The sequence below is a fragment of the Fusarium pseudograminearum genome, chromosome 1, assembly GCF_000303195.2.
Source record: "Fusarium pseudograminearum CS3096 chromosome 1, whole genome shotgun sequence".
In the NCBI taxonomy this organism is placed as follows: domain Eukaryota; kingdom Fungi; phylum Ascomycota; class Sordariomycetes; order Hypocreales; family Nectriaceae; genus Fusarium; species Fusarium pseudograminearum.
The window spans coordinates 7,537,051-7,550,341 of record NC_031951.1 but is presented as its reverse complement, the minus strand read 5'-3'; the positions used below and the strand labels follow the sequence as shown (position 1 = coordinate 7,550,341).

General features: G+C 47.0%; 6 protein-coding genes across 6 annotated transcripts; 3 read left to right on the top strand and 3 right to left on the bottom strand.

The window, feature by feature from the left end:
- Positions 1 to 535: 535 nt before the first annotated feature.
- On the bottom strand, positions 536 to 3,220 carry FPSE_03809 (uncharacterized protein; the record flags this gene model as incomplete). Its single annotated transcript, XM_009256929.1, has 1 exon — positions 536 to 3,220. The coding sequence occupies one exon, from the start codon at positions 3,218 to 3,220 to the stop codon at positions 536 to 538; it is 2,685 nt and encodes an 894-aa protein (XP_009255204.1).
- A 656-nt stretch (positions 3,221 to 3,876) lies between these two features.
- On the top strand, positions 3,877 to 4,749 carry FPSE_03810 (uncharacterized protein; the record flags this gene model as incomplete). The annotated part of the gene is made up of 1 exon (XM_009256930.1): positions 3,877 to 4,749. One exon carries the CDS (start codon positions 3,877 to 3,879, stop codon positions 4,747 to 4,749), a length of 873 nt encoding a protein of 290 aa, XP_009255205.1.
- A 113-nt stretch (positions 4,750 to 4,862) lies between these two features.
- Positions 4,863 to 5,484, bottom strand: FPSE_03811 (uncharacterized protein; the record flags this gene model as incomplete). The annotated part of the gene is made up of 2 exons (XM_009256931.1): positions 4,863 to 5,142; positions 5,207 to 5,484. The coding sequence occupies 2 exons, from the start codon at positions 5,482 to 5,484 to the stop codon at positions 4,863 to 4,865; spliced, it is 558 nt and encodes a 185-aa protein (XP_009255206.1).
- Positions 5,485 to 5,813: 329 nt separating this feature from the next.
- Positions 5,814 to 7,532, bottom strand: FPSE_03812 (uncharacterized protein; the record flags this gene model as incomplete). Its single annotated transcript, XM_009256932.1, has 1 exon — positions 5,814 to 7,532. One exon carries the CDS (start codon positions 7,530 to 7,532, stop codon positions 5,814 to 5,816), a length of 1,719 nt encoding a protein of 572 aa, XP_009255207.1.
- Positions 7,533 to 8,632: 1,100 nt separating this feature from the next.
- On the top strand, positions 8,633 to 10,720 carry FPSE_03813 (uncharacterized protein; the record flags this gene model as incomplete). The annotated part of the gene is made up of 4 exons (XM_009256933.1): positions 8,633 to 8,979; positions 9,034 to 9,728; positions 9,780 to 10,003; positions 10,049 to 10,720. 4 exons carry the CDS (start codon positions 8,633 to 8,635, stop codon positions 10,718 to 10,720), a joined length of 1,938 nt encoding a protein of 645 aa, XP_009255208.1.
- A 999-nt stretch (positions 10,721 to 11,719) lies between these two features.
- On the top strand, positions 11,720 to 12,781 carry FPSE_03814 (uncharacterized protein; the record flags this gene model as incomplete). The annotated part of the gene is made up of 1 exon (XM_009256934.1): positions 11,720 to 12,781. One exon carries the CDS (start codon positions 11,720 to 11,722, stop codon positions 12,779 to 12,781), a length of 1,062 nt encoding a protein of 353 aa, XP_009255209.1.
- Between the last annotated feature and the right edge of the window lie 510 nt (positions 12,782 to 13,291).

The window sequence follows — 13,291 nt, the reverse complement described above, 5'->3', positions numbered from 1 at the left end:
GTTTTTAGTCATGTTTTCTTATTATTTCACAACTTTACTTATAATTATCTCAATCTCTATCTGGTATAATAAGTTCACGAGTAATCAACGACTACTAAATGCTTACACAATAAGTCCAACCTCAAGTAATCGAGTAAAGGAACGAGAAATTTAAATCATACCTATCGCTGTTTCGCTACAGGGTGAGGATGTAGCGGGCGATACGAAGCTTGGGCACTGAGCCAAAAGATACAGCGCTCCATTCACTGTAATTACAGGGGATTCTTTAGGTCCATCCCAGGTCCCTCGGTTCAACAGAGCTGGAGCGCTATCCCTGCTGTACTTGTGCTACATTACGAAACTCGATAGTGTTTAATCCACTGACATGAGCACTGAAGCCACTGTTTTATCAGTGGGCTTAATTTTAAGATTGACTCAAGAGTTTTACACATGTAGAGTGTATCATGCTTGGTGGGTAAACATTTTCAAACTAGATGAGTCTATCATATAGTCTTTTCTACATGGAGTTCAAGGTTTCCCTCCATTCTCCTCAGTTTTAGTGAAGTCGAGTCCGAGATGCCTTAACATTCTTCCCGCTCATTTCCACCACGGCGCCTTTGGCCGACCGGTCCACAACTTCAACTTCAATCTCCTCTAAGGGAAGTAAAGTAAAATAGTTGTCTGACCAGGTCAATGGAACCACATCGTTACCCTTTTTATCCACAAGGTTGAGCTGGACGAATACCGCTGGGACTGGGCTAGTGTTCTTCACTCGAATGTTCCACTTTCCAGCAGTTTTACCGGCAGAGTGTGTAAGAGCAATGGTTGCTTGATCCATCTTGTTCAATGCAGTGAAGTCGGCGTACTGTTTGACGTCAGAGTAGTACCACGTCGTAGATGTCCAGTTGACTACGTCTTTTTGTTTCGATAGCCAGTACGCGTTGCGACTGAGTACCGCGTCGCTGTCATCATCCACCAAGGTCAGGCGAAGAACGCCGACATCTTCAATTTTCTTGATCGCGCTGCTAATGTCGCCAACATTTTGAGACTTGTTTGGCTTTGTGGATAGACGCATAGTCTGTCGAGCCATCTCTTTTCCCTTCAAATCCACCAATTTTATGTGAACTGATCGCGGACCAGACTTTTTGAGCGAGCGGTTGATCACCCAGATAAAGTTGTTGAAGTAGTCAAACGTTACGTGTTCGACACGACTGGCAATCTTGGTACCAAAATAAGTTCCAGCGGGGTGAAGAGAATAGTCGAATTGATTCCAGTGAAGACTTGGCCAGGCATTGTTCAACATCCAGTAGATGATACCGGTGGCTGGGCGAGACGCGCTCCATTGACTACCGTAGCCTTCAAACTCGGAGCGAATTGCCTCATAGTCCATCATTTGAGCACTGGTAAGGTAGTTATCCAGAGATGTAGGTTTGCCGTATCGCTTAAACAGTGCCTTGTTGTAGATGGACCGATCGTGGAACTGGGACGTGTCTTGCGACATGTGGTAGAGGCCCTTATTCGGCTTCCTCCACAAATCCTCCATGTCCTTGTTCGTCAGGAATTTGCCTAGACTTCCCTTGGTAGGTGTCCCAACGCCAGCACCCAGCTCTGATCCGAATCCAAACGATGATCCGTATCTCTCGTCTGTCGGTTCACTGTCAGACCAATAGACCGGTGGAACCCAGTCATAAGGTCCTTCCATCTTCATCCCAGATGGCCCAAGGGCCTTTGGGTAACCACGCTTTGCAGCCGAGGCTATGATGGGAACTTGCCATCCCGCGTCGTGCAAGCCATCTAGGTAGATCTTGGTGGCCCGGTCATCAGGCCAGTAATCACTCCCAACTAGAAAGGCAATGACACTCGGGTGGTGTTGCATCATGGCCGCTTCATGTCTCATTGAAGCGTTGACGGTCTTGTAGTCATCGTCGTACCACAGAGGAGGAGGGTCCATGGATAAGTCGTGATTGTAGGGCCAACTTTCCCACCGATCACAACACTCCCAGCCTGCCATAAGCAGAACACCAAGTTTGTCGGCAATATCGTAGAGCTCAGGCTGTTCCATCTTTCCCTCAAGTCGGATAGTGTTCATGCCCATATCCAGAGTATAGCGTGCAATATCCTCAAAGCGGCGCGGGTCCCAACGTAAGAACATGTCCGAGGTATAGCCACCGCCTGTGATCTGGATAGGGTAGCCATTCACGCTAAACATGGTGTCGTTATGTGAGTTGAGCTCGGAAGTGACGGTCCGGATGCCAAAATTGGTGACAGGGCTTGCATCCGAGGTGTCGTGTCCGATGGAGTAGGTCAGTTGGGCAGAGTATAAAGGCTGTTTCCCCCAAGCAGCAGGCCACCAAATCTCTGGGTTTTGGACTTTTGTAGAAAGCTCAACCATGGTAGATTCCCCTGCTCTGAGAGTAAGAGTCTTCTTGAGTACCGTGAGGGTCTTTCCGTTCGGAGAGTTGATGTTGGCTTTAGCAACAAATTTGACTGGACTCTTCTTCAAATTGCGAGCCTGAGATTTGACAGTGATGATTGCGTGATGGTTTCGAATCTTCTTGACCGGCGTATCCATATCCACAAGTACGCTCACAAGACCCATAAAGACATTGCCCGTCTTCTTGATAGTGATGTCTCTCCATACTCCCGTGCCATTATCAGGTGGATAAGGATTCCAATCGACGAATCCGACAGCAAAGTCATATTGATAATCCGTAGGATAGACCTTGATTACAAGTGCATTTTTCTTGTCAACAAGAGGTGTAATGTCGTATGTATGACCGCCATAAGAACCGGATTGCGTGACATTGTCGGCGATTTGCTTGCCATTGAGGTACAAGTCTGCAGCGGGGGTGATTCCGTTGGTCTGTAAAAAGTAATGCACATCGCCTGATTTGTCTTTCGTCGCCAAGTCGAATTGATTGCGATATACCCACGGAACATGGAAGAGACTGTCATCGAAGTGGGCGAGATTGTCAGAGTACCAGAGACCATCGCGACCGTCTAATTTGTAGGTGCCTTCGGCCAGGAGACAGGCCATAAGTGTACACCTAGATACAGGTGCATGGTGCCAGGAAGAAGTGTCGACATTGGGCAAAGAAAGTGATTTGATGTTTCCAGCAACTTTGTTCACTTGCTGGATGTCCCAATTGGGGATTGCATCCTGTTTACCAAAGTCGGTGGCCAGTGGTTTGCTGTTTGTCGCGACAGCCGTACCGAAGAGGAATAGCAAAAAGGCAATCATTGTCTGTTGACCACTCAATCAGTGGTTGTCAAACAACTGGCGTGGTTGGAAGATGAGAGAAGTAAGCAATCTACCGCTCTGTTATGAACATGAACCTGCTCCCAATGTGCCCTACTTCTATGTGCTACGTTACCTCGAAATTAACATGTTACGTTATTCTAAAAGTTCATGCATATAGCTCGCCGGGTATATTGGCTTGCCAAGTGGCGTTTATGCATGTATCTCGCGATCCGAACTGAGTTTGAACGCCCCCCGCATTTCTCAGGTCTGGCGATAAGATCCGGATCCGGACAGGATCAACAATACTGTATCTTCGCACAAGTCAGTAGAAATCACACGGTTATACTACGGTAGTCAATCAAACGTTCGAGCACCGGTAGAAAGTTTGTTTCGTGGTATCCGGCGCGGCAGTCGCCCAAAGTATATATCTAATCTTACTGGCCAGTTGGTATACTATACATATATAGTATGAATATTCATATACTAACCAGATAATATCTCAGTCCTATTAAACCATTCTAGTAACTGACAGGCGTTATTGATCACACGCTCATAACTCCTATATATGATACAATTTGGGCTTAAACTAGGCACCGACATCCTTACCGGAAGTAGATACGGCGCAAGCCAACGAGCTTCCTATAGAGATCGATGGCATGATCTACCAAAAGTCTTTGAGAGACACACAAGAGGCTCTGAAAGTCCATATCAATGACTACTACGAGATGCTTGAGTACCTTTCTAGGTGGGCAGATATCCCCTTTCGAGTTACATTCCAGAAAGACCTATTCTCAAACTCTAAAATGGCCGAAATCATTCGATACGTTGTCGAACGTCACAATGTTCTTGGAGAGCAGCTCTCTCCAAGATATCAAAAGCTAGGGATTCGTGCAGCATGCCCTGTTGCAGGATGCTTTCTGTCCGAGAAGCATGGTCGACTCAATTATTACAAACTCTGCGAACCAGGAAAAGGTTTAGTGGGTGGAAATGAAGTTCAGATCTCATTCCAGTGCCCATATCATGGCCGCCACAGAGTTCGGTCATCCTCTTTCACAGATCTCAGACGTCTTGAAGCCAATGCGCCGTCACGCAATCTAATCCGCATCATGAGTAACCTCCTTGACACCGAGACCCATCACATTCGTGTAACAGGTTCGGATTATGCGGGGCTATACCAAGAAGCCTTTCTGTATCGGCCTTTGGCAGAATGGTCGGTAGTGACGGGCCATGCAGCTCAACGCACGCCTCACATCCTCTACTCTCCTCTGGTTGTGGACTGGAGCGGTGCTAAATTATCAAAATCTTTATATCTCCAGGGGGATAGCTATGAGTCGATAAAACTGTTTGGGACATACGGTTTGGTGGGATACTGCAAAATGGGCAAAGGGACAGGCGTGGATAACTCAGTACGGTTGCATGCACTTTGGCTGGAGGTTGGTAAATGGTTCGAGGACCCAAAGATGCTGTTTCGCGCATACTCCGTTGAGTATTTCCACTTGATTATGCAGGGTAAAGCTCAAATGAGTTGAGAATAAGAAACCGGCTCTCCTTCTTCTATTGAGTTCATAAACTTATGGGTATTAGTACTTAGTGAAATAAAATAGACTAATATAGTCTAAAGTCTTTATGTTGCCCTTTACTTTTAGTATAATTTGTTCACCTTCCCACTTCTGTCCTCACCCCATCTGTCCTCCCAAAGGTCTGATTTCACGTACTGCCGGCCCTGAGGTGGGCCCATTCCCCATCGGGTCTTCATCTCGTTGAGAGTGACTGGATTCACGAGTTCGTATAGCTCGAGTATAGGGTAACCGTACTTGGACTCTTTGCGCCCTGCGTTGAAGTCTTGATTGCCAATACCAGGTGGTTCGGTGGGCACAGAGCCTGGTTCATGACGCGTGGTGGGTGGGATGATGGCGATATGACTGTAACGAGTTAGTAACTTTGAGAGAGAAAGACAGATAAACATAAGAGATTTGAGTAACTTACGTTATTGATGAGCTTCCTCCATCAATGCCGGTCTCGTATAGCCAGAGACGCGACACGCCATCTTTCAGGCGATACTTGCGATATTCGTGATTCTTTTCGCGAGAGATGATGTTTTCTAAGTGGTGTGGTTTGATTGATAGCAGCACATCGGATAAAGCTCGGCTTGGAGTAGATTGAGACTTGGTACTAGACTTGGGTACGGATAATTTCGTCTGTCTCGTCTTGGGCTGATCGCTTCTTTTGGCAGCAATGGCCCCACGTCTTCGTACACGCGCCATTGTGAGTGGATGATGTAAGGAAAAGGAAGGATCGTCTATTTTTGGAGGAGTGCGGGGAGTCAAATGAACTAAACTAAAAACAAGAGCGGTGTGATTGGGCACAAAGTCAACCCCGCCCTCTCACTCGTCTCGTGATTAGTCAGCAAGTCGCGTCCTTGTCGCAGAGTTCAAATAAACAGCCTTAAAAGTTTAATCTAAATAGCATTTGATGGTTTATACAACGTTAAAAAAAAAGAGGTTAATCTAAATAGCATAGTAATAAAAGTAAAAAGGATCAAGATTCTAGTGGCAATTGAGACCTATATCTCAACACATAGTAATCGACTATATCATACATATTCTTGTTGCATTGCCAGCGGCGCAGATTCCTGAACTTGGTGAACCTGCAGCTTCAAGCCTTTGAATTCCCTCGCAGGCAGTCGCATCTCAAACATCTGGTCAATCTCTATCGCGCTTCGCCCCTTCATCTCTGGAACAAAGAGCCATGCCAGAACAGCGCCAATGACAGAAGTGCCACAAAACACAAAGGCTGTCTTGGCTCCAAGAGCTGCCTTGTCTCGACTGAATAGCATGGGCAACACAATCGCCAAGGCGATGGAGAATCCCTTCTCAGCTATGCTGGCCAGTCCTTGTGTAAGAGATCGGAGTTGAAGAGAACTGGTTTCTCCTACAATAGCAAAACCAGCGGGCCAGGCTCCCAAACCGCAAATTATGATGACAGACATCATGATACCGCCTGCGACCCAGGTAAGGGCCTCGCTGGACCAAAAGCCAGTAATACCCATAGCTCCCCAGAGACCTGCAGCTATGGCCATAGAAGGAATAATCATGTTGCGACGTCCAGTGCGTGAGAGAAGCCAGAATCCAATGGCATTGCCAAACATTCCCGCAACGACACCAGCAGCCATGAATACCAGCGATGGAGTGCTCGCCATGCCCATACTTCGGAGGAACAGGTTTGCGTTGGAAAGAAGCTCCATCCCAAACAGTGGGGGGAAGATGGAAGCAAGGCCAACAATTAGAGTTCTTCGGAGGTTTGTTCCACGAAGGCAGGACCAGTATGTCGCAGATGCAGTGTTGGCCTTCTCCTCCTCAATGGTAGCTCGGATACGTTCAAGTTGACTGTAAGGGTTGACCTTGGGCGCGTAAAGTCGAGTTGCTGATTTAATAGCCCGCTCTTCCTGCCCCGTTCTGATAAGATGCGCTGGACTCTCAGGCATGAGGATAGAGAGAATAAGAGGTCCGACAGCGAGTATCCATTGCGATCCAAACGCTCCAAGATAGCCGGAATTGCCTTCAATACCGTTGATCGCAAGCGTGACGAGTAGACCGATCAGTTGACCGAGTAAGGTGAATACGGGAAACAAGGCCATGGCTGATCCACGTAAAGCTGTAGGCGTGTTTTCAGAGACCCAAGTGACACAGACACCCCTGATGATACCGACAGTAAATCCTTGAATAGTCAGGCCAGCAGTAAGAAGCATGCGCTTTGTGTCTAGAGGTTCGGGGATGTGGGAGAAGAACATGCAGGCGATGGCAACAGCAGAGACAAGAGTGCCCATCATGAGCGTGAACTTTCGCCCAATTTTGTTTTGTAGCCAGCCTCCAAGTAGCGATCCAATTGCTGCACCGGCTGGTGGAAGGCCTAGCCATAGAGACAACCAGTTACCAGGAGTGTCCATTTGGCCATGGATCATTTCTCCGTAATCCTTCAGAAAGCTGTCTGTGCCGACGATGGCACCGACAATGACAAGATCATAACCCCATCCGATAATGGGAATGCTCATCGCCAGACAATAACCTGCGACCTTGGGATATAGCTTGATGGCTTGTCGCAGAGGCATTTGTCCATCATCATTGTCTTTGTGGTTTTCGCTCTGCGCCGAAGCAGACGCTGAATAGCCAAAGTCTTGTGTTTGAGATTTGTATGGGTTGTATGATGTGATGTCTTCTTCATTTTGGGGAACTTGTTGCCATGATCTCGATGTTTCCATCTCATGGATGCTTGGTTTGATAGGATCGCTGTCGCGACGGTCGTGATAACTCATTGTGGCGGATAGATTGGCACGATCGGAGAATTGTTAACGAAGCGAAATTGAGTTGAACGTTGCACCGTACGGACTAAGGTGTAGAAACTAGAACTGTCTGATGATGCTAAAAAACGAGATTGGGAAAGGAGGAATTGCTGTGGTATTAAATTATCACATTCTCGCATTTTGCCCCCTCGGACTTGAAAGCTGCCCTACGGACCTCAAGGAATGGTAGAGTCGCAGTAAAATCCCAGCGTGAATCCTTCCATAGACGATGCAACCCTAAGCATTTCTGAGCCAATTAGAGAAGCATCTGGTTGGAAATGAAACAAGGATGGCTTATTTGCTGACAAGGCGCAGTCAAAGTGGAGGAACCTAATCCTTGTCGTTAGCCCTACGGACCTCGGACAAGTGAGGCTGGAGTGTTTGGGAACGGAATGTTAAAGCAAAAAGGATTAACATCCTAGTGGCATTGAGGCTTATATGCTTCAACACGGAATTCAAGGATGAGCAAAGAATGGATCTTATCAGAGATTTTTACAAGCTTAGCATTGATCAAAGAGAACAGAAGCAGAGACTAAATTACATTTATTTCATGAATAATAAATAGATATATGGCATCGATGTTCAGATCTCAAACTAGTTCTCCTCAATCTACACTTCGCGGACACTGTTTAATAGACACACGAGGCAGTCGTATTCTTTAATCCTGCATTTCCAAATAACGTTTTCGGGAGACGCTTATCGGAAATGTTGTTTAGCATCGTCGGCACTGTCAACTAGCTCGATCTATCTACCACACTAGCCAATGCAAGGATTATCCGTAGGAGTTACAAGAACCTGCAGCTTATCCGTCGGACTTGGCCACCAGGCGGACAAATGAGCCGAATCATTGCCTCTCATGCTAGAGATCCGACTAAAGAACCATGGATTGATAATACTCTTGGCAGGGTTTTGGACGAATATGTAAGGTCGTCGTAGCACTCGATGCAACAAAGATTGCAGTTATCACTCTACTAGTCCTCATTCCGTCGAGATCGTCAGCAACAGCCCACTATCAGCATAACAGCTCAACATATTCACATCAACGTGTCACAAGAGACCCATTAGTCTTCACGATGGACCAAAAACCTATCTGCCAGATTATCACGCCTGTTGGCATGTTAGGCTATGGCTTTGACGAGAAGATCATCCATCAAGAACTTACTCGCCTTACTTCGAACGGCGTACCCACAGCCATGATCATGGACTCTGGGTCTACTGATAGTGGGCCACAGAAATTAGCCCTTGGGTCTATGTCATGTCCTCGCTCAGCATATGCTCAAGATCTCACCAAGCTACTTCGACTTGTTCATACGTTCCAAGTGCCACTAATATTTAGTTCTGCTGGCGGTGATGGTACTGATGAGCATGTCCAAATTATGCAAGATATTATCCGTGAGATTACAGAGGAGGAGGGAAATAGGTGAGTCAACAAAGGATTCGATGAATGTGACGTGTAATAACTTTCTTACTATAGTGACTACTTCTTCAACGCCATTTCTTTATTTTCCAGCATTAACAAGACAACAATGCTCCAACGTTTCAAGCAAGGTCGTCTCACAGGATGTGGACCTTGCGTCCCCCTCGCAGACGAAGCCGATATTGAAGCTTCACTCCACGTAGTAGCTCAAATGGGCTACGAACCGTTTCTCGACGCGATGAATGCCAATCCAGACTTTGACGTCATCATCGGTGGCAGAGCCTATGACCCATCCCCGTACGCTGCATACTGTGTACACCAACTTATGCGCCAGACGACCGATTTGAGTGATGAGCAACTTCATTCCAGTTTGGGAGGGTTCCTGCACATGGGAAAGATCTTGGAGTGCGGAGGGCAATGCTCCACCCCAAAGTCTCACGGAGCTGTAGCAACTATATACGCGACAGGGCTCTTTGATGTGAGGCCTACTGCTCCGGATTCAAAGTGTAGCCCTCTTTCAGTCGCTGCTCATACGCTCTATGAGAATACGAGACCAGATATCTTGAAGGGACCTGGAGGTTCCATACATCTTCAAGACTCCAAATATGAACAATTGTCTGATGGGAGATCTGTTCGTGTCAGTGGCAGCAAATATCGCTCTTCGGAAGAGGACGGACTGCCTTATCAGTTTAAACTTGAAGCTGCGCGAATCGTAGGGTATAGATCCATGTTTATGGGCAGCATCAAAGACCGTGAGTCATCCCATCCGTGCTAATGATCGAGATTTTGACTAATGTACACAGATATCCTCATACCCCAGATCGATAAGCTCCTTGCTCGTGTCAAGCTTTATGTAGCTCAACAACACACCGAACCCACAAGCGAATGGAAACTTGACTTTCACGTTTACGGAAAGGGTCAGTATAGTCCCATGGGACTTGGACAGCTCTTCATCGTTGGCGAGGCACTTGCTTCGACTCAAAAGTTGGCAAATAGCATTGCTTCCAAGGCCAGAGTAGGCATGATTGTAAGTTCTTTGGCATCATTTCACAACACAGCTAATTTATAAAAGCACGCACCATACCCTGGGCAAAAGGCTACAGCTGGTAACTTCGGGTTCGGTCTTGGCGGGCTTATGGAGGTTGAGCTGGGCCCTTGTGCCGAATTCTCTCTCTATCACCTAATGGACCTGGAGCCCGGCGAGCAGCGTTTATTCCCAGCCAACAGCGGCAAGCTTCAGACACTCGAAGGGCCGTTGTTGCGAGGCACCATCTACAAGATCGGCAAGGGATCTTCGAAGTCGAGAAACAAGAATTTGATTGAGATCGAAACCACTATTGATCCGCATTTGCAGGGTGCTGAACATATCGCACCCACTCCTGACCGACCTGCCCAGGATCCCAAAACACTATCAGATCTCTGTCGAATTCTCCGTTCCAAGAATGCCGGTCCATATGAGATTACTATAGATGCCATGTTCTCGTCAAAGACCAACTACGATAAGATCAAAGCATCCGGTATTCTGTCATCGAGTAACGTAGCAAAGGCTATTGGGATCACCGAGGAGGACATAATCTGGATTGGTTTCTTTGATCCCGCCATGTCTTTCAAGGTTACAATTCCTAGAATCAGAATGGGTGTACGAAAGTCGGCTGGTGGTTTCATGGAGAACGATATTCATGGTTCGCAAGAGCATATTGGGCTTGCTAACATGAAGATACCTGAAAACAACTTTATTCGTTAGCGTATTGTACCTTGCAATTAGTTCATAAAGGCTGACTCTCTCATTAATATATTATAGAATAACAAAGATGTTGACGGAGCAATGATTGCCTCACCCTTAGTGCTGTATAAATCCAGATGTAAGCGTAGGTCTAGTGGACATTTCTTAGTCCGCTGCACTAGCCCCCTTGTAACTGAATGTGGAGCTCAAACCAGGTTTTCGATTCGCTGTTTGTCGCTAGGAATCACTTTCTATACGAGGTGTTGGACAAACATCCTAACATATAGGTCTAGTACATGAATATTGATCAAACGCTCGTTTTGCTTTGCAACTATTGTTGGCGCTGCAGGCCATCTGTATTCATTTCACCTCCATGTATGCCTTATCACCCGTCGTTAATGAACATCGGATGCATTCCGCAATTCGCAGCTGCAAGATCACAAGCATGAGAAATAGATAAAGGGGGCCTGAGCTATTTCCTCCGCACTATGACAGTACGGCTGCAGGTTCGGATCTGACGACTCTTTGCTGCTGCCCTAAGCCATCTTGTAAACATTTTCCATTGAATCGATGATGCCTGTAGTAGATCCTCAGGGTTCCAGAAATAATGTAGGTCCGCTAAAAGCATAAGGGATGAAATTATTAGGTCATCTTATACCGCTTAGTCTATACTCTTTAGGCTATTCATTTCTGTCACCTAAGACTTAGGGGGTTAATCGGGCTTTCTGCTACCCGGGCAGTAGTAGATGTTACCTACCTAGTACCTAGGTAGGTAGTTAAAAGTTCCCATCGGGCAGGTGCATCTTGTGTCGCTGCCTGTCACTGCCTGCCTGCCTGCCTTGTGGAAAAACAAAGAAAACGTCACGTGTCCTGATTCACCTGCCTGCTCACGGCTCCTGCCCTCACATTCCCATTCTGCTTCTCTCTGCCATCTATTTTCCTCAGTCAAGCCAAGAGGGCGCACAGGTAAGTCATGGTGACGCTCAAGGCCACACATCTGACACATCCATCACAGAGATCATGACCGAACCTCTAGACGACCTGTCGGTCGCCGAAATACCAACGACATTTCACAGCTTCCCGAAACTGCCCACCGAGGTCCGGCTTAGGATCTGGAAGCACGCATGTTTCCCTCGCTCTCAGACCGATCACGGTATTCATTACGTCACTGTCAACATCGTGCATGAGGATTTTGAGGAAGAGGACACAGTTACCCTCGACGATAACCTGGAAGGCTACGATGAAGAATTTACCGTAGAAAGCGATGACGATGGCTACGTCACCCTGACGGCCCCGAAACTCCCTTTCGACGACCCAGCCGGACTCAGCCGCCCCAACGCATCGGCCTGTCTTTGGGATGCCGGCCTTTCGACCGCTTGCCATGAGTCTAGGCTCGCTTTCGCAGAGTATCATAATCTCAAAGGCTGGCGAGAACTTCGGAAGCAACCAATCAACACAACAGAGACAAACCTATGGTACCACCAAGCCTACCCCTCGACTCTCGTCCCCCACAAAAAAGACAAGAATTGGTGCCCGATGACTGTTCCTCTCTTCGATATCTTTTGCATCGACATGAGCAGCATCAAAAAGCTGCCCAAAAGCCTATACAGCATGAAGCTGCTCACACCATTCCTCAACACACGAACTTTCACAATCAGGGAGAGTTGGAATATCGCCATCAAGTACGATACAAGCTGGAATAACAAACGCGTGCCCCAAGAGTACCGACTGAAGCGTGAAAAGACCCCGCGGGGACTTCTTGCAAACTGGCTTGACAGATTCAAGGATGAGATCATTCCCGAACCAAGTGTCTGGATCATCGACGACAGCGTTGAGTGGGTTGCGAGGCGGGAGAAGACATACACCCCGGTGTACCGTGACTGTGATGGAGAGTATGTCCAGATCGACTGGGAGGATACTCGTCTCGATGGAGCCAAGGGAAATGTCACCCGTTTTTTCGAACGTTTGAGCGACGTATTGGACGAAGACGTTGATTACGTTCCGTTTCGAACAAAGAAGATTGTGAAGCTTCTTGTTCGCAAAGACAACGAGATACCCTGGGACCCAAACGAAGAGTTTTGAGTCGAGTTTTGAGTCGAGTTTTGAGTCGAGTTCCGAGGAATGTCCTTTGATCAAAGACAGGGATGAAGATCAAAGCACTGATACCAGTGATGGAGCAGATGATTGAGATGGGCATCAGAGGTTGTTTTAGTTGCCCATAAGGAACAATTAGGGTGTTTAACATAATTGGAAGGAACAGGCGTACTTGTGCCAATAATCTGAGACGGATGGGGCACTCTGAGCTATGTTTTACCGCAGTTCAATGGATTGTAGCATAGGTAGTAGAAGTATGAACACATTTGACTGCCTATCCTGACTTGAACTATGTATTATATAACCTATTGTCAGCAGGGACCGCTGCACCAAGTACCCCAAAAAACGAGGGCCCCTGTCTCTCGGGACAGAGGTACAACAGGTCATATCTGCTTGCCGACAGATATATATAGTAAAAGAAGGTTAGTAATAACTGGTTTATAGAGAGCTTAAGGATAGAGAGGCTTTACTGGAAGTTATTAAGCATTTAGTAGGTGC